Below are 17901 nucleotides of genomic sequence, written 5' to 3' on the forward strand. Positions count from 1 at the left end.
TCTGATACTAAATCCTGTATTGTAAACGTCGGTTACTTGAGTTGCCCGAAACTTAATACTTACCAGGACGGTGACGCTGAAGATCTTTCTTGTCAGGATATGACACTATAGACGACTGCGGTCTAGACGTTCCCAAGTCCGCAGTCGGTCATGTTCGAGATGTCGTGCCCGAGTTGACCGGTCTATCATGCCGGTAAGCGTCTTCCTCGTTGCATTCTCGCTCTTTTGGGCAACAATGTCTGTAAAGTGTATCACACACCTCCTAGGATCTCAATCCATTGAGTTACTCTCCTTCCCGTCGCCCTGGGCGACCTTGTCCACCTTCCACCCCCCGGCTCCGGGCAACGGGGGTTAGAAGCCGTCCCCTGCCTTGCCCTGCTTGCCAACATTGTTCCTGGCTTTCAATTCCCCTGATCTGACGGAGTGAAGAGGAACGCCATCCGGCTGACACTTGGGAAGGGGTAAGGTTGTGTGAATGGCAACCTGGTCGTTGTTTCTTCTCAACTGCAGCAAGCAGGCCCCGGTGCGGTGCTCCGGAGTTGCGTATTTCGTGCCACGCGCGTGCAGTTGACCACGGTAGTTATCCGGAGTTCCTTGGATCCTTTTCTGACACACTGTTTCTGTGTTGACCCGTGTGAATAGTATATCAGTTTGTAGTTCAAGCAGACTGAAAATAGAACCCTCTCCGGGCCGTTGACAACCCGGTCCCATCTGGCGATGATCCTGGCCGGTAAGCGTGCCGGGCCATTCGAAAATCTCGTATGAATGCGGTTGGCACTTTGTTATTTCGTCCGGTAGCTGCGTTTCTTGGCGTGGACCGGTTGCCTTGTCGACTCGGCGATGTGATGGCCAGTCCATACCCGAACGCTTCCTTTAGCTCCATCGTGGGGTGTTGAGAGGAGCGTAAACGACGACGCACGGTCGAGACGTCAACCGTCAATCAAATGTCCCTCGGATCACCGACATCAGGATGATGTTCAGATGGCAGCACTAGGCTTAGTCCCTTCCAATCCCCCCTCTCTTGTCTTCTCGGTGCACCCCCTCTGATCATCTTCCTGTTCAACGTTTGGTTCTGTTTCCATCTGTTCTTGTTCTTCTGACTCTTCAGACAACTGCATTCCGACGAAACTCCAGGATCTCTTCGCCCGATATCAGAGCTCAGAGAAGCCTTACGCAAACGCGACGTCAATCTGAGACCCGTCACTGGATGAGACCGGCCGGCGCCAGGAAGAAATCATAGAGCGCGGAGCTGGCCGGCGTCCTATGAGGTTGAGATAGAGGCTGCGCTGAAAGTCGACCAGAGCCAGTCAGCGCAAGCTGCACTTGCATCTCTGAAACGCAGACGTGAACGCCTCAGGAGGCATTCTCCCACACCCACTTTGCCCTGCCGCCGTGGGACTAGATGGAAATCAACCGTATTCATCCAGCCATACAGGACTCTAGTACACGCCCTCGTGATCAACGATGCCGCGCGGACTCGAAACACAGACAAGTCAAAGGAGAGCTTTAAAGTTAGTAAAGCAACTAGGCTCTCTCATGGCACGGGCTGGAGTAGAGAGAAGCAGGGCAACGAGAGGAGAAGAGAGAGAGGGGGGCGGAGCCAGGAGCCAATGCAAGTCTGGAACGGACTTCTGTCGCTAGCAACTTGGACAAATGAGAGGGGAAGACTAGAAAAGTGTTACATGAATCCCGCGGGGGGGTTAAAGAAGCATACTGGGACTATATTGCGGTAAGTCGGTGATCTCTCGTCTTGTTGCCTGAGCCCCCTGCTATGCACTCCCTCGTCCTTTCATTCCTTCTTTTCTCTTGGCCGGTCTTCTCGGTCATCGGGTGATTTCTTCTTGACCGACAGAGTGAAGGATATACATCCTGGCTCGAGCTGTCATCCGATATGACGACGGCAGCAGGTTAGGCGATGATGGGACAAGATCGTCCGTAGAGTGTCGGGTCTCGTACAACCCCCCCGGCATCTTAGCTTGCTGTGCCTCTGGTCTACCCCCCCGGCTATCCAACCTGTCTGCCTCCACTCTCTCGTCTATATATCTCCTCTGTCCTCCCCCACATCATCCTCTCTTCCTATGTCGACGACATATCTTACTCCATCACCTTTCCCGATGTCATCGAGTGCGGCGTTGACGAGGTGCGGGTCGACACTGGGGATTACTACATGAGAGGGGGCCTCCAACTCGCCAGACAACAACCACTTGGTAAGAGCCACGGCCCAGGATTGGAACATACCAAGATGGGCCTCGAAGGAGCCATAGACGTTGCGCAAAGAAATACCCCTTTCAGCTAAGGCATCAATGTCGGCACCGGCTGAGGAGGACAACATGACGATGGTTTTCGAAACACTGGTGGGAATGAAAAGAGAAGCGGCTAGAGTGGGATGGCCAGACGCATATGTCTCCACGACATTCAAAGGAAGAGAACCGAGAATGGTCTGAACATCAGACGGAATAGAAGAGGAGGACCGGTCTATGACATGAGTTGCCCCAAGGGTTTGGGGTGTTGCAAAGGAGGCCTTGGAAGAGGTGGCTATGATGGTTCCGATGCCCGCAATCGCCGCTAGTCGAACGATGAGAGTGCTGACGTTTGTGCCCGCGCCAAGGACAATGACATGGGCTTTTTGGTACTCGAAGGTCGTATCAGTGCTAGGAAAGGGAACCCCCAGGCCAGACGAGTGGAACAGAGAAAGAGCCGCAGTGAAGGGGTTGGTGATTAGTGTTGCAGCTTGAGGGACGACATTGCCCCTGGGACGGGAATCAAGAGTCGAGAATCGGCGACAACGTACGGGGCCAAGACGCCGGCATGCGGTCGACGAAGATTTCCCTGAAGGAGAACCGAGTACCGATAGGGGGGAAGGGGACATTACTTGGAGCAATCGACATCCCGTATTCGACGACCGTGCCGACGATATCGATGCCGAGCACCAAGTGAAGGCGGGAAGCAATATTGAAAACGCCGAAGTCGCGGAGTTTTTGATCAAGGGCTAGGAGACCAGTGGCTTCGACGCAGATCAAGACCTCTCCTGAGCCAGGACGGGGCACTGATTGGACCATCGCCTGAAGGGGGTTTCCGATGGCGACAAGGGATAAAGCGACCTGAGAAACGGTGTTGATTAAGTCTGGCATGGTGGATATCTTCATCGAAGGAAGATGGAAAGAGATTGGAAAAGAAGGGCCTGTGGAAAAACTGCTGGATGAGCGGAGGCCCCACGTTGGCTTGATCAGGCAACAACTAATTACATCCCCCTTGAGCTCCAGTCTGTGTCGTGAGCTGGAACGCATAGAAAGGCCATGCACGGCTGCTGGACCGAGGCATGCATCCTACAGCGTCACAACTTAAGGATAACTATCATGAAGCCGGTCGTTGGCCAACTGGAGTTACCGGATTTTGTGCTTTCGGCCCCAGTCTAGGAGGTGAGCGGCTCCGACTCCGGCAATGGAAGAGAGGCAGCCATCAGGAGGATGGAGCCACAGGATAAGGCGACTAAGGTGAGGACTATCCAACAGCACCAGCAGCAACAGAAGTAGCACTGGGCATTTCTGCCACCATTCTTCCTCTTGAACTGCTGCGTCCTTTGCGGTGGTGTTGCTGTCTGTTTCGCAAGAGACCCGCGGCTGGAACTCCGAGATCTTGACATATCGCCGTTGGTTTGAGGTGCGCGGGTTGGAGGATTCAACGGCTAGTTGGGCGGTAGGTCGTCGAGCTATCGGGGTATCAGTCTGCCCGGCGGCTTAAGTCGGACTACACTCCGGAACGGGATAAAAAGTACCGAATCCTTCTCAGGTATCCTACTCGTGGTAAGCAATGCTCAATAAGCGTAAATTTGCGCCTGCAAGGACTTACAAGGACGGTACGTGAACGTCTTGAGCTGACTACCAGGTCAAGATTCGTCGTCGTTTTGTTCTTTCTCTTGCTAGAACCAATTTGCAACTGCAGGGTGTGGAAACCGATGCCTTCGAAAACAGGTTGGCTGGGTGCACTTGCACTCTAAATGCTTCTCACTCGAACAGCTTGAATGGACCAGTTCCCATGACATCGTAGCTAAGCTCAGGTTCCGCACTGACTTCATCGTGGGTCTGAGCGTGTTTGTGCTTCATGCGGCCCAGCGAAGACAGAAGAATGGGGAGAGAACACTTGACACCGAGGTGCCAACTCTGGTCATAGCCCGGATTTGAACGCACACGCGCCCGTTTCTCGTGTTATATGAGTACTAGGCCTAGGAGTTGGTTCTCCGAGTCGACTGGAATCTTTCCCGTCGGCATCTAACTGCCGCCCACAGAGGTTAACGGCACATCAACGGTTGCCATCTCATGATTATTTGCCATGAGATCTGTGTCATCGTTCACAAGCGGTCCGTTCTGACGTTTCCAATACTGCCAATCAAGGCTGAGTGGTCCTTCAGTGGTGCTAGTTTATCTATACATCATTGTTAGCTCCCATGACGCGCTTAGGTAGTTTCAGTAACTGTAAACCCACTCAGCTCTCAATGTTCACCAGCTCGCTAGGCAATATAAGATAGTCTGCTTATTACTTGAGAGTGATCCAAATCAGTCTGGATACGGATGAATGCTTGGATCCACCGATGACGATAATGGTGCTTTGACTTGGGCAAAGTATGATTGGTTCATGGATACAAGAGAACTATAATGTGCAATTCACATTCTGTAACAGAACACGGTTTTACGATCGAGAGATAACTCACAGGAACTAGTGATTGCGATGGAAGTTCGATATTGAGGTAGCTTTTTATTCCATTGATGAGAAAGAGATTCTTGAGGTTCTAAGTGTCATTGAGGTCATTGACACCAAATGTGCTGGTGGGTGTAAAGAGGATTATGACTAAGCACGGGTAATCTGCGGGTCCTCCACAAGCGCGGGTCGCATTTTGGTGGCAGCTACCGCGATTTCCAAGTCCCGGGAGCTCCAGTGTCCCCAAATTCCATTCGCAAATCTTCGGAGCTTCAAATATCGGCATTGGACTTCACCACATGCCGCGCTTACTCTGAATTGGTCTGGAGGTGCCCAGGTACGGTCACTTGAAGCTATGTGTCATTGTTTCTCAAACTAATCGCCATCAAGAACCCTTCGCGCAAAGCACTGAACCCACACCATGAGGGCGCAATTTGCCCGCCATGTCTGCCGACGGGTCCTCGTTCCTAGGGGCAGCGTCCCTGCCTGTTCGATTCTTTCTCGCCCAGCATGTCGTCACACACAGCTCCCGGTAGTATCGACAATATCCCTCTCTCGACGACCTCAGCGACGGACGTTCTTCGGCATCCTGCAGAAGCCCCCGAGACAGATCAAGAAGCCAGAGTATGAGCCTGGGTGGACGACGGTCTTGACATGGAGAAATCGCCTTTTGGAAAGCGTACGGCCGCCGTCGAGAACAGAACTGGTTGAGGCATTTCGGGATTTGTTTTCGTACAAAGTGCGCTTCAACATCGTCGTCAACAGCACTCAGGCTTTGCACTGCCGTAATCTGTTAAGATACCTGCTCGAGAATAAGGATGACGAGCCGGGACCAGGCCTGACTTTGTCAGAGTTGACGAACGCGCGGGAAGCGCTGCTGAAGTTACCGAAAGAGGATACCAAAGACCACCTAGAGTTTTCAAGGCTCTTGTACGATGCGATCAAGGAGGAACGGGCACTGGATCCCACAGATCCTTGTGCTGCAGAGGACTTCGAGTCGTACCTGGTTGCCTTGACATTATTTGGCGCATCTCCCGAGGCCTTTACTGTGTTGCAAGACCACTGGGACCAGTTACCTGAAGCAGAGCGATCTGGCGCGCAGAACCTTTGGGTCAACGTCCTGCAGGGGCTGGCAGAGGAAGGTCGTGAGGCAGAGCTCGTGGCGGCTGTCAAAAAAGCTGAGAAGCTCGGTATGCCTTTCACGTCAAGTTTTCATGAGGTTATGACAGCCTTCTTCGCCAAGAAGGACAATGTTTTGGAGACCAAGAAGTGGTTCCTAAGGCCAGCACACAACAGCGAGCATCCAAGCCCAAGGGCTTTCAAAGAAATCTTGCATTTTTCAGTGAGAAACAACCAACGCGGGTGGACAGCGCCGATCTTCAAGAAGCTTGTTGACGCCAACCCGAGCAAAGAGCATTGGGATGTTATCTATCAATGGGCAGTACTATCCATGGGCAAGGGGCTCGATGACATCAAGGGCATGTTTGATGTTGTTGCTCGCCACAACCCCGACGACAGCGCCTTTCTGCCAGACACCCAAACGATCAATGGTCTGCTGGAGGTTGCGATTGAGAAGAACGACCCTTATCTAGCAGACAGGCTTGTCTCGTTCGCGAGCGAGCTCGACATTCGGCCTGATGCAACGACATACCTTCTCCAAATGGACTTCAAGATCCGGGCAAAGGACTTGTCAGGGGCCAGGGCGGCATACATGCAGCTTCCCAAGGCGGAGCTGAACGGAGAAGACGACTTGCCCCTGATCAACAAGTATCTCCAAGCGCTATGCTACCAAGCAACCCCGAATTCCACGGCGATACGCGAGATGTTGGATATTTTGGAGGACCGGATTGTCACATTAGACCCAGAGACAGTGGTCGCATTATGCACAGTCTTCCTCAAAAACGACCAGCAATTTGAAATTATCGACACACTGTCGCTGAACGTATTTCAACACAGCAACGAACAACGGCGATCCATCAGAGATGCATTCGTGGCGTACTGTTTGGACAAGAAAAACAGTACCGCGAGAGTTTGGGACGCCTATTGCATCCTTCGTCAGTTCTTCCAGGAGACCAGTGTTGCGAGCCGTCTCCTGCTCATGGACGCATTCTTTGACCGCAAGCGCTCTGACATGGCCGTTCACGTATTTGGACACATGCGGCAGCACGTCAACCCAACATTTCATCCCAAGAGCGAAGCCTACATTCAATGTTTGGAAGGCATGGGTAGGTGTCCCGACTTGGACAGCACGAAGTTGGTCCATAACATGCTGAAGATGGACACGAAAATCCAGCCCAGCACAAAGATTTTCAACGCTTTGATGATTGCCTACGGAGCATGCAGGAAACCGAGTATTGCATTGGAGTACTGGCAGGATATTGTCAGGTCTTCAGAAGGCCCATCATACAACAGTCTCGAGATTGTGTTCTCCCTCTGCGAAATCAAGGCCTTTGGCGACCAGATTGCCAGGGATATCTGGAAGAAGATCGAGAAGATGGAGGTCGATGTTCCACCGGCAGTCTTTGCTTCTTACTGCGGTGGCCTTGCAGGCAATGGTAATCTGCAGGAGGTCCAGAGCACGATCAGAACCATGAAGCGAGCTGTTGGGTATGGGCCTGATGCCATGACGTGAGTTCATCCCTCCCATCTCTTACAAAGCTCACAGCTAACATCTGCACAGGCTTGGCATCCCATTTAACGCGTTCCCTGGGCAAGGCTTGCAGCGGGAGTTCGAGGCGTGGGTCAAGAAGCAGTTCCCAGAGGAGTGGGCGGAGGTGGAGAAGTTCCGCTACTATTACACTCCCGAAAAACTGAAGAAGTTCAAGCTACAGCGGGTGCTGAAGGCATGATGTGTACAATAAATACTGGAGGAGCTTCTTGTATCTGTACATTTATAATAGACGCCAAGATGTTGTACAATTCATACACGGGAGACACTCCCAATGTCCGCAGACAAATTCACAGGCCATGCAAGCCTTCCCAGACCCTAAGCCTACCCAAAGTCTCTACTTCCACGACGCATTGAGGCGGAACCTCTTCTTCAGCAGCTCGGGGTGGTGGTGCACACTAGGGTGGATACCCATACCAATCGCTCTCCGGATAGCCTTTGCCATCTTCCTCTGGTTCGTCGGCTTCAGTCCCGTTTCCTTGTTGTGCCTGATCTGTCCGAAGTTTGTCATGTACTCGGAAATCATTGAGAAGTTCTGCAATACAGAGTTAGTGTCCAGAGGGCTTTGAAAATATCGGTGAAACATACTCTGTAGTGGTCCAGGGGGTTGATTCCCAAAAGGTCAACAACATCGACCGTGACGGTCTTTTGCCTGCGCCATTTCTCCATCTCGAGAGGGCTGAGATCGTGCGGCGCGTATACCTCACCGGTGCGCCAGCGACGCGGCATTTGCTTGACATAGTCGTCGCTGACCTTCTTCTCGCGGAGAGATTCGAGCATGGTGCGTTTCCGAGCCGCAGCTCCTTCCAAGCGAGCTTTGCTTCCATTGTTGATGAGACCACGGATGCGGTCGGCTGAGTGCACCTTGGGCTTCTCGTCGAGGTTCAGAAGGTTCTTGATCGGATCGGAGCTGGAGGACTCTGTAAAGCTTGACGTTAGCTTTCGCGCCACGGGGATAAGGGAGCTCTAAAAGGCCATTGACGTACGGGCGACGGCGGGTGTCGACGAGAATGGGCGCGCGACCCGGGCCATCAAGGCGCCTGGTGCCTTGATGGCCGAGATGAGTGGTAGTCTGGGAGGCATTGCTAGTTTTGTGAGGATTTGTTCGAATGTCCCAGCGAGGCGTGATCTGTCGCGAGATGTTGAAGCTGTCACGGGAATTTTTTGGTAGGCCAACGGAACCTCCCGCCCCACTCATCCGATAAGCTTCCGCGGCGATAAGGATTTTTGTCCCGCCAGCTCCAGAACTTTTTCTTCTGCCGCGACCACTCGTCACCGTCGTCAATCGCCAAACCGAACTGGGAATCCGCGACGTCAACAGCCCAGCATGGTCCGCAAACTCAAGTATCACGAGCAGAAGCTTCTGCGGAAGCACGACTTCATCACATACAAGCAGGTACCGAGATCAACCGCTCCCCACCCGTGCAGCGCACCGAGGCGCTTGTGCTAACATAGACTTACTAGGATGGCGACCACCGAGACGCCGCAGTGGTATGGTAGACTCCAAGAGAGGAGGAGATGTGCGCGAAACACTCTAACATGCGAATAGGTGCGCAGATACATGATTCAGAAGCCTGAGGATTATGTGAGTATCGCCGCCGGCGCCCGCATCACGAACCACTGCTAACATTGACAGCACAAATACAACAGGCTATGCGGCGTAAGTTCAACGAACATCTCCCCGAGTCCGAGGTCGAATACACATTGAGACACAAACTGATACGGCTGTGCAGTCTATCCGTCAACTGGCGCATAGGATCAGCCTGATGCCTCCGGAAAACGCGGCCCGCCGAAAGCACGAGCAATTGCTTCTCGACAAGCTGTACGACATGGGTGTTCTTTCCTCGGCCTCGAAGCTCTCGGCCATCGAGCACAATGTCACAGTGAGCGCTTTTGCAAGACGACGGCTCCCCGTCGTCATGACTCGCCTTCGGTATGGAAAAGGAGACTTTCACAACTTGCTTCTTTGGGCATAATGCTAATGGAGATGTCGCAGCATGGCCGAGACCGTACAGGCAGCAACGAAGCTCATCGAACAGGGACATGTTCGTGTGGGCACGGAAACATGTGTCGATCCCGCATTCTTGGTTACCCGCAGCATGGAGGACTTCGTTACATGGACCGTGGGTAGCAAGGTCAAGAGAAACATCATGAAGTATCGCGACAAGTTGGACGACTTCGAGCTGCTGTAGACGGGACGATACACTTTCGGATGACTGGCTTGCCGTCATGGTGGGACTTGGCTTTGCGCAATAATTGAAGGTGTTATGGAGTTAGGGGGGCTGGACATGGAAAAAAAAACAATCGACCTATCGCATTACGCAGAGTCTGCGTGGCGGGCCTTGAGTCAGCTTTGAGGCTTAGAAGACGATTTGGACTGGCGGAGATATCGGGAGAAATCCCTCTGCTGGCATATTGCCCGATGCGCAAAGATCAAGCAACTCGGACAGCCGGCACTCACTCGCATGTGGCAATGTTGTCAGAACCGACCATCAGCCGCAATTACATTTTGTCGACAAATAGGTAGACAAAGGTTCCTACATTTGAGATTGTCTCTTGGCGAACTCAACCTCCAAATGAGTCAACCGATACCTATTTTCGACTCTGTCAGCTCATCAGATCCGAAGTATACTGATGAATACGAACGAATCGCGAAGAATCTACGGCCAATCTCAAGGTTTCGTCGCAGAAGCACGTCATGCTGCGAGCTTGCGCTGCCTTGAGCGAGCAGATGAACACTTTGTGGACGGATGAAACGGTCGCAAAGTTTGGGACGTATATCAGTTCAGGACTATGAGACTATCGCATGAAAACGAGGGCTGAAAGGCCTGGACGAAAGAGCCGAGGCCACTACCGAATCGGGAAATTATTGAGACGAAGCCGAGCAATCGTATAGAGTCAACTCGCAAAAGAGCGCAATAGAGTAAGAGGAAATCCCGACTTTGTCCAGGATGGCCATGCAGTCCCAGCTCGGAACAAAACTTTCCTCCCCCCACAACAGACAAGAAAACGTGAAGAGTCGTCGGAAGATAACTCTATGAGGCTGAGAAGAGTGCTTTGCACGGACGCTCCTCGAGAAGAGACGCCGAATGGAACAATGGATTATCCCAGTCTTGAAACAGGGAACATGACCAAGTGATACTCTGAGCCGACGTTCTGGATGGCGAAGATCCGATCTCCGCCAATCGTAGCTTGAATCCCGGCCGGTACTTGAGGTCATCGTCTACTCTCTGTGTCTGATGTTTTGCACCTTCTTTTTGCGCTGTGGGTGGTCTCAACATCAGCGCACGGGGAAAGCTGAAGACTTTGTTTGTTTGAACGGATGAATCGGGGCCGGGAGACTCCCCAGCCGCGACGTTCCCTGTGGCTTTCTTGGTGTGTGATATAATAACCGTCGTCCCAAGAGCCTCCCCGTTGCTGCCGATATCACGTCTGGGAAGCAACTTACACATTCTTTGATAATACTCTAGTGCGCTGGTCGACTAATTACACTCCTTTTCCCCCACAAACTGTCGCTGATCCCTCGCTGAGAACGAACATATAAGTCACAACAATCCTTAAAACGTAACCCTAGTTTTTCTTTCTCGCAGACTTGTCCAAGCCGCAACCTCGGAACCTGAAGAAGCCACACATCACGAATACGCAAGGATTCTATCATGTCTGCCTTGAAGTATGCCTTCTTGGCCTCGGCCGCTCTTCACACCGTCAGTGCCCATGGCACAGTAAACGGCCTTATGGCAGATGGAGTCTTGTAAGTCCAGATCCGATACCTCACTCACCTTTGGTTCATCTTCACTAACCCGATCCTACCCCTCCAGCTATGAAGGCTACAGCCCTCAGATGCAGTACAAGAAGCCTCCGCCACAAGTCATAGGATGGTCTATCCCAAAAGATCTGTCCAACGGTTTCGTTGCCGTAGACAAGTACGCAGACGCAGACATCATCTGCCACGTCAGCGCGGAACCGGCACCGATCGCTGCAAAAGTCACAGCGGGCTCCAACGTCACCGTCTTCTGGACCGACTGGCCCGAGTCGCACCACGGACCGATGATGGACTACCTGGCCCCCTGCAACGGCGACTGCGCCAAGGTCAACAAGGCCGACCTGCAATTCTTCAAGATTGACGCTGTCGGCGTCGTCGATGGCGCCAAGGCGCCTGGCAAGTGGGGTTCGGACGACATGCTATCTAACAATAAGTCGTGGACGATGACGATCCCGGCAAACATCGCACCGGGCCAGTACGTCCTCCGCCACGAGACAATTGCGCTGCACGAGGCCGGTCGCGAGGGCGGCGCGCAAAACTATCCGCAGTGCCTCAACATCGACGTCCAGGGTGGCGGGTCCGAGAAGCCCCCCGGCGTCAAGGCGACGGAGCTGTACAAGGCCAACGATGAGGGCATCAAGTTCAACATCTACAAGGACAACCTTGACTACCCCATTCCCGGACCTCCCATGATGGGCGCCGAGCAGAAGCCCACCCGTCGGCGTAAGAGAGTGACGGTCATCTACTGAAGGAAAATGAATGGACGGATCACTGGCTTGTGTACATATCGTGTTACTGTTATGTATTTGTACGGACGAACATTTCACGACGCATGATGGGACGGGATAGGGCGGAAACCTCTGCTTTTCTTTTCGGACTCAACCAACTTCTTGACACGCTGGCCGTGCAAGGACTCTCTTTCGAGTCTCATGTTGCCTTGACGAATCTTCGATATCCTTGGCATACCACCTGTGTATAGAATGCGGTCCTGTGAGATGGGATTTACGAGCAAGCGAGCATCCATGGGCGTATATAAATCTCGCCATGTATCATACTGTACTTTCGGTTCTTGTGAATGAGAAAGTGTAAACAATCACACGAGGGGAGTGAGCGTACAAATGAGAGTGAACCAACAAACGTGTACAGTCTTCTTACCACTTCAACTATCTGCCCACTCCTCTTTGGGATTGTCATCATGAAAGGCCTGGATCCCAGGCCTGCGATTCGTCAAAGTATTCGGCCGTGATGAGTACTCATGTCCGAAGGTTCAGCTCCGTACCCGAATCCGAAAATCTCGTGCGGCCCAACCCTTTTTGTTCCTTCGCCGCCGGTTTCAGAAAGACCTGCTCTCTCCCTCTCGATGTTGCCGGGAACCGAATCCCGCGTGGGCCTCCTCTCATTCTCTGGGGGAGGGGGCCCGGACACTGCGGTACATTTCCCTCTTGGCACGGGTCACATGGATGTCCGGGGGGCCCCGGACCCGGCAGATCTACAAAAGAAACACGAAAATCTGAAGCACGAAGGACCTTCTTAAGAGACCTCACATATTGATCTGCAACGGTGGTTAGTATAAAGTACATAACTACTTCACTTGTGCCCGCCACCCCGTCTGCATGGCCCTTGCGATGATATTTGCTCTCTCATGTTTTTGTTTCTATGGAGCTTTGGTCATGCCACGGCTTGGTTATCGGTTTCTGTATGATCTACGGGCGCACCGACTCCGAAGCTTGGCGAATATGTTTCGCGGGGCTTTGCCTAACGCCGAGAACACATATTGTATTAAGTCATCCATTTAACCTCCTCGATTATGTTAATTGGAGATTTTATGTTCCTGTCCGGGCGGAGAGTTCTTGCTTCTGAGTGAATATTCTTGATCACGTTTACCAACCACTGTGCTTCCGGAGGCCTTTCTTTTGTGATACAGTGGCCAATCTCTCCGGTAACTTGTAGGGCCACTTCATCTCGATGTGTGGAAACTTAGAGATATGGGTGATGACTGACTGTTTGTACTTATCCGAGGTCAAAATCGTGAGTGTCTAAGCCAGTCTGCGGTATGCCCTTGTGTGCCGTCCTCAGACTTCACAGCCTCACGAACCCACCGAAGCAGGTTGCTCATGTTGAAGTGAAACGGTCAGTAAAGGATTTTCTGACCGATCGAGCCCATTCATCTTTGAGTGGCAAGGGCTGACCTGAAGACCTGTTGCATCGTAATGTCCGACATTTCTTGCCAACGACAGAAGCTTCTGCGTCTCAAGCGCCTTGAGGCCTGTCTGTAAGCCTCTGTAAACCCAATCATCTGTCCGGGACCGTAGAAATAAACCATCTATATCTCCTTAAATCACGCACCGCCTTCATGTATGTAGCGCAAGAAGGGTTAATCAAGATTTCTAATGCAATCAGAGAATGTCCCAGTGTGAATGGAAGTAATAGGAGTTGAACATGGGCGCTGCCAATAGAGAAACCTCATCTGTCTTGTTGCAGATGCACCAACAATCCACAGGAAAAGCAGGAGTCACTTCAATGCCCCCTCCCACATATGACTTAGCTTTTTCTTGGGCCACTCCATCAGTGAGGCTGCGATGTGAAAACTTGGCAATCGACGATATCTCGCCACTTTCCGAACAGCTTGTCCTGACGCTACAGATGCGGCGAATGGTTGCAAAGAGAAAATCATTCAACGAGCTCGGGCGTTGATTCAAACCAATTTCTCACGAAAATCTAGCATTCCAGTTGCTTCATCACCCGTTCAATCACCAGGCTACGTGATCCCGGCCAATTTGAACCGCACCAGGGAAGTGTACCTTCCTTCGAATCTGTGACCAGTATACCCTCTGCTCTGTGTGCCTCATGAATCTGAGGGAACCATCGCTTGAGGCATATCCTGAACGGGCGCTTTCGCCCTCGTCCTGGCCTGTATTTATATTAAGGTGCTTGAGCCCATCAGTTCTCTGCGAAAAGGAGCCTTGTTGCCGACTCGATGAGGTATGCGAAGAAACACCTGCTGTTGCTGACGTGCATCAGCCTCAATACCTTGAATACGAAAGGCAGGCAGTGCTCTATAGCCTTTATCTATCCTTCTTCCTCTTAGCCGCCCTGATTCCTTATTACCTACTCTCCCGGCAATGACTATTTCGTCGCTCTCTAGTCACGGACAGAGGGAAACAAGCCGCGAATCCATTATATGAGCGCAGATTCAAGATAGTGTCGACTCCCGGAAGTGTTCCTGCGTCCAGTGTAAAGCACACAAATGTATTTATACCTCGGTGATATCTCTCGGGATTACAGAGCGACGATCCTTCAGTTCGTTGCGAGTCAGCGTAGTCATTTGTAGAGAGTTTGTACGACAGGCCTATCAAGCTGTTTGAGAGGTAATCCGAACAAGACCATGCGGCTGCAGAAATTGGCAGGGGTGAGGGCACAGAAGCCGAGAGTAGCTTTATCAAATTGTGAGTATTGGTACTTGAATAATACCAAGCTACAAGCGAGTGACGAAGAGCATGCGACGAACAGCCATCTATTGGGTTTTCTGCTTGAATTAGGGCCTCGGTAGTGGCCCCTTTCCACCCAGCTCATACGTGTAACAGACAGGCAACCGAGGGTGGCAGAAATCAGTCCTTGAAACGAAATCAATATGTCTTCTCTCTCTCCTAAGGAAACAGCTGCCACGCGTCTCGGCGAAGAGGGAGGCATTCTGCTCGACCATGAGGAGATTTACTCCCCAGGCCAGCGACTTCATCTCCAGCCTCACGAACCGCTGCTTCCCTTCGATCGCCACCTATCTCCGATTCCCGAACCACTGAGATCTAAAGGTATCAATGCTCTATCCTTGTAGAACAACCCTCCAACAACCGTTCCATGCCTTCTAGGTGACGCTTGCCTTATTATGCCTCGCAATATAAACTAGAAGTGGCGACAAAGAACTCAGAGTTTAGTAGCACAGAATGCTAAGTAACTAAACCCTCCTCACGCAGATATCGTCCACGATGCGGGAGCTAACATAAAACTTGGAACTTTTGAATCTAGGAACCGAGGAGTGACCTCCTATCGGTATTGTCACCAGGCTGTGCGCTAGTCGACCGGTTACTGTGGCTGGCGTAATAAAACCCCTCTCAAGGAACTTGCTGGGCTGTTACGACTACGCTCTGTTATCGCTGGTTTACAGGTCGGCAGGAAACGGACTTCAGAACTTGTAACGCAAGGGGGGATTTTAGGCAGAGATACAACACTTTTCTTTATTTGACTTGCGCCCAGGACACGGATGGTCTGAATCCGTTTCTGCCAAAGCCAATAAATTGGTTTCTTGCGGCAATCTCATGGATCGGAGGGCGTTGTGGGAAACAATTAACAACGACGACGGCGAGTCTTCGGGATCAGGAAGCTGTCTTTCGTGGGCGTGAGTTCAAGCAGCTCCAGATAATGACTTTGACAGTCCTGGAAAACATTTCCCAATGAAATCGGCAATTCAGTCAGCTGGTCTTTTGTTATCGTAGCTCGTCGCTCGCGCGCCCTCCCCCGTTCCTGTCGGCGCTTACTACCTATGTTGTTGGGGACAAGATTCTGCCCAACTTACTGGCCTTCTGATTCATCAACGCGATCCAGCCAGTGAATTGACCGTACATAACTTCCTTGACCACGAGGGGTGTCCAGCGGGTATCCCAGGTGGGGAGACATGTCGCTGCGTAACAATCTATTAGTCCAGGTTCAGAACCCAACCACCCGCCTGTGACATCACAACATAGAACAAATGACTGCCGCCTAGAGCAGTGATTGACTTCATTTTCTTTCATACGTTCTCGATACTCTCGGTCTAGTGTGAGCTTGAATCGGACAGCTTGCGAAGGGAATTGTCAAGCGTTGACAGGAACGACCGGCCAACCAGACGAGGGACCGAACCTTGTCCTATTTCTTCCTCTTTAAGGTAGGTGCAAGACACACTGCGATGGCTTTAGGCTACAATCAGTACTAATATTGTATCAGCCCTGGAATAAGAGGTAAGTGGCAGATGGAGCTAAATAGTACGTATCATTCCGTTGATACCTATTGGGTGCCTTGTGGTTCTGATCAACTACAACAGTCACTTGTTTTCTTTGGAAAAGACAAGGCCTAGGAGCTGATCGGATACATCCATTGATTGAATTCCAGAACCTTCGATCCTTGCCATCGGCAATATCAGAAAGACAAGCTGGCTCGAGAGGCTTATGAACCAGCCTCTTGAAGCTCACTGCCAGCCTACCAGTGCTTTGATACAAATCAGACTCTAAAGATGTGAGAGCTCAGTCAACTAAGTTGCCTCAACTCGCAAATCGACTGGTATTGTATCATGTCGTCTGCTTCAACAGAGACTCAAGCATGGCTACGATTTCGGGGCGGCTCTTTAGTAGCGCCTGAAGCCTCAACAGCGATGCCACACAGCTTTCAAGCGCGTCAGTTCTATGAAACCTACGATGAAGGAGCATAGCCTCGCGATTAGTGAGTTCCTTCTCTTCACCTCGTCTGTATCTTTTCTGTCTCAAAAAAGGGTACTACATAATGAGCCCTACCGTACCGATTCTACATCTCGCCCTTCATCTGTCTTTGTCCTGGACACAGTCCCAAGCCGCCCGGCTAGTATGCCCGCAAAGGCGAAAGTTGCGGCCTCGGTTTGATATAGAAAGGATGCCCGGCTGTCTCAAGAGCCAACGGCTTGTCCAGTGACATTGCTTGGCGATGTACCTACCTACATATAACCCAATACTCCTTCTCATTTGCCTACCACTTTATATTCCCTCTTGAATAAGCAATGAGCCATGGGCAACGACAACTAACCTGCTGTATTGATACTATGTTCTTTCTCGCTCTCTGTGGTTTCATTGGAGCCACATCCTCTGCTTGAGCATACAGACCGCCCAGCGTGCGAGTTCTGCTATCACTACCGAGATGCTTAAGAATCTGGACTAGTTGAAGAAACAACTCGTCGATGGCTATCTCGTAAACGTATTTATACCCCTCATAGGTCATTTCTCCTCCACCGCAAGGTTGCGGTTAAAGGAACCCTGCGGGCCTACTGGTCTCCCTATCTCGTCGCCATAGCTCTTCAAGACACTCATCGCAGATCCTGCATTACCCCTACCGCCGTCATTAGCTATTCGCGAATACCTCAAAACGTTGCGAGCGGAAGTCAAGATGCCTCCTGGATCAGAACAAAACCGTCATCCGACTCCTTCTACTAGTCCTTTCTCTCTAGCAGTTTCCCCCTCTCGAGCACTCTTCGTTTGGCCATGAATTTCACACCACTACTAAGAGACCACGGAACCTGCAAAGGCCAAGTCACCAAAAACCTCAAGACTTTGGAACAGACGAGAACTTGAGCTTGGAGAGTGGGAACCCCCCCCCCCCCTGGCAGAGATAGCATGGGCTCCACAAACCAAATCGTCCATGCCTCTCTATTCCATGTCAGCCCTTGGAAGCAACCAAGCAACGCAACTCTTAGCACCAGGCGGGACGCATCAGTTCTATGCCCGAGCAAAAAGTGTCTCCAGTGGTCTTCATCTTAAAGTTGCCCTTCATGGCGCAAAAGACGCGGTACTACTACGCAGAATAAAGCACGGTTAAATGAAGCACAGGGAGGGGTATGATCACAACCCCCGTACAATCAGTGTTATTTGACTTCTTTTTTATTTGAGTCCTGGCTACCAATACTGTAGTGGCTACAATAGACATGGAGTATGCAGCATGCAGCATGCAGCCTAAGTATCAACAATTGTGGCTTTCTGTCTGCGAATGCATGGTGTTTCAC

At 51.5% G+C, this 17901-nt stretch overlaps 5 protein-coding genes across 5 annotated transcripts; 3 read left to right on the forward strand and 2 right to left on the reverse strand.

Moving 5' to 3' along the window:
• Window positions 1–1353: 1353 nt before the first annotated feature.
• Window positions 1354–4103, reverse strand: BDZ83DRAFT_646371 (uncharacterized protein; the record flags this gene model as incomplete). Its single annotated transcript, XM_060509957.1, has 6 exons — window positions 1354–1398; window positions 2099–2829; window positions 2873–3237; window positions 3388–3685; window positions 3850–3878; window positions 4009–4103. 6 exons carry the CDS (start codon window positions 4101–4103, stop codon window positions 1354–1356), a joined length of 1563 nt encoding a protein of 520 aa, XP_060370983.1.
• Window positions 4104–5116: 1013 nt separating this feature from the next.
• BDZ83DRAFT_565351 (pentatricopeptide repeat domain-containing protein) lies at window positions 5117–7544 on the forward strand (the record flags this gene model as incomplete). Its single annotated transcript, XM_060503744.1, has 2 exons — window positions 5117–7323; window positions 7376–7544. 2 exons carry the CDS (start codon window positions 5117–5119, stop codon window positions 7542–7544), a joined length of 2376 nt encoding a protein of 791 aa, XP_060370984.1.
• A 156-nt stretch (window positions 7545–7700) lies between these two features.
• On the reverse strand, window positions 7701–8446 carry BDZ83DRAFT_746802 (ribosomal protein S18; the record flags this gene model as incomplete). The annotated part of the gene is made up of 3 exons (XM_060513320.1): window positions 7701–7898; window positions 7952–8283; window positions 8350–8446. The coding sequence occupies 3 exons, from the start codon at window positions 8444–8446 to the stop codon at window positions 7701–7703; spliced, it is 627 nt and encodes a 208-aa protein (XP_060370985.1).
• Window positions 8447–8631: 185 nt separating this feature from the next.
• On the forward strand, window positions 8632–9692 carry BDZ83DRAFT_289685 (U3 small nucleolar ribonucleoprotein IMP3). Its single transcript, XM_060502179.1, has 6 exons — window positions 8632–8759; window positions 8828–8854; window positions 8913–8948; window positions 9000–9023; window positions 9097–9296; window positions 9360–9692. Exons 1-6 carry the CDS (start codon window positions 8691–8693, stop codon window positions 9553–9555), a joined length of 552 nt encoding a protein of 183 aa, XP_060370986.1. The 5' UTR covers window positions 8632–8690; the 3' UTR covers window positions 9556–9692.
• Window positions 9693–11019: 1327 nt separating this feature from the next.
• BDZ83DRAFT_746804 (family 61 glycosyl hydrolase) lies at window positions 11020–11875 on the forward strand (the record flags this gene model as incomplete). The annotated part of the gene is made up of 2 exons (XM_060513321.1): window positions 11020–11114; window positions 11182–11875. The coding sequence occupies 2 exons, from the start codon at window positions 11020–11022 to the stop codon at window positions 11873–11875; spliced, it is 789 nt and encodes a 262-aa protein (XP_060370987.1).
• Window positions 11876–17901: the final 6026 nt, after the last annotated feature.

The sequence above is a fragment of the Colletotrichum acutatum genome, assembly GCF_030867785.1.
Source record: "Colletotrichum acutatum strain CBS 112980 chromosome Unknown BDZ83scaffold_4, whole genome shotgun sequence".
Lineage (NCBI taxonomy): Eukaryota > Fungi > Ascomycota > Sordariomycetes > Glomerellales > Glomerellaceae > Colletotrichum > Colletotrichum acutatum.

Coding starts and splice junctions, on each gene's coding strand:
- BDZ83DRAFT_289685 (XM_060502179.1), top strand. CDS start 8,691: ATGGTCCGCAAACTCAAGTATCACGAGCAGAAGCTTCTGCGGAAGCAC. Junction 8,855..8,912: donor ACCACCGAGACGCCGCAGTG/GTATGGTAGACT, acceptor ACATGCGAATAG/GTGCGCAGATACATGATTCA. Junction 9,024..9,096: donor AATACAACAGGCTATGCGGC/GTAAGTTCAACG, acceptor ACGGCTGTGCAG/TCTATCCGTCAACTGGCGCA.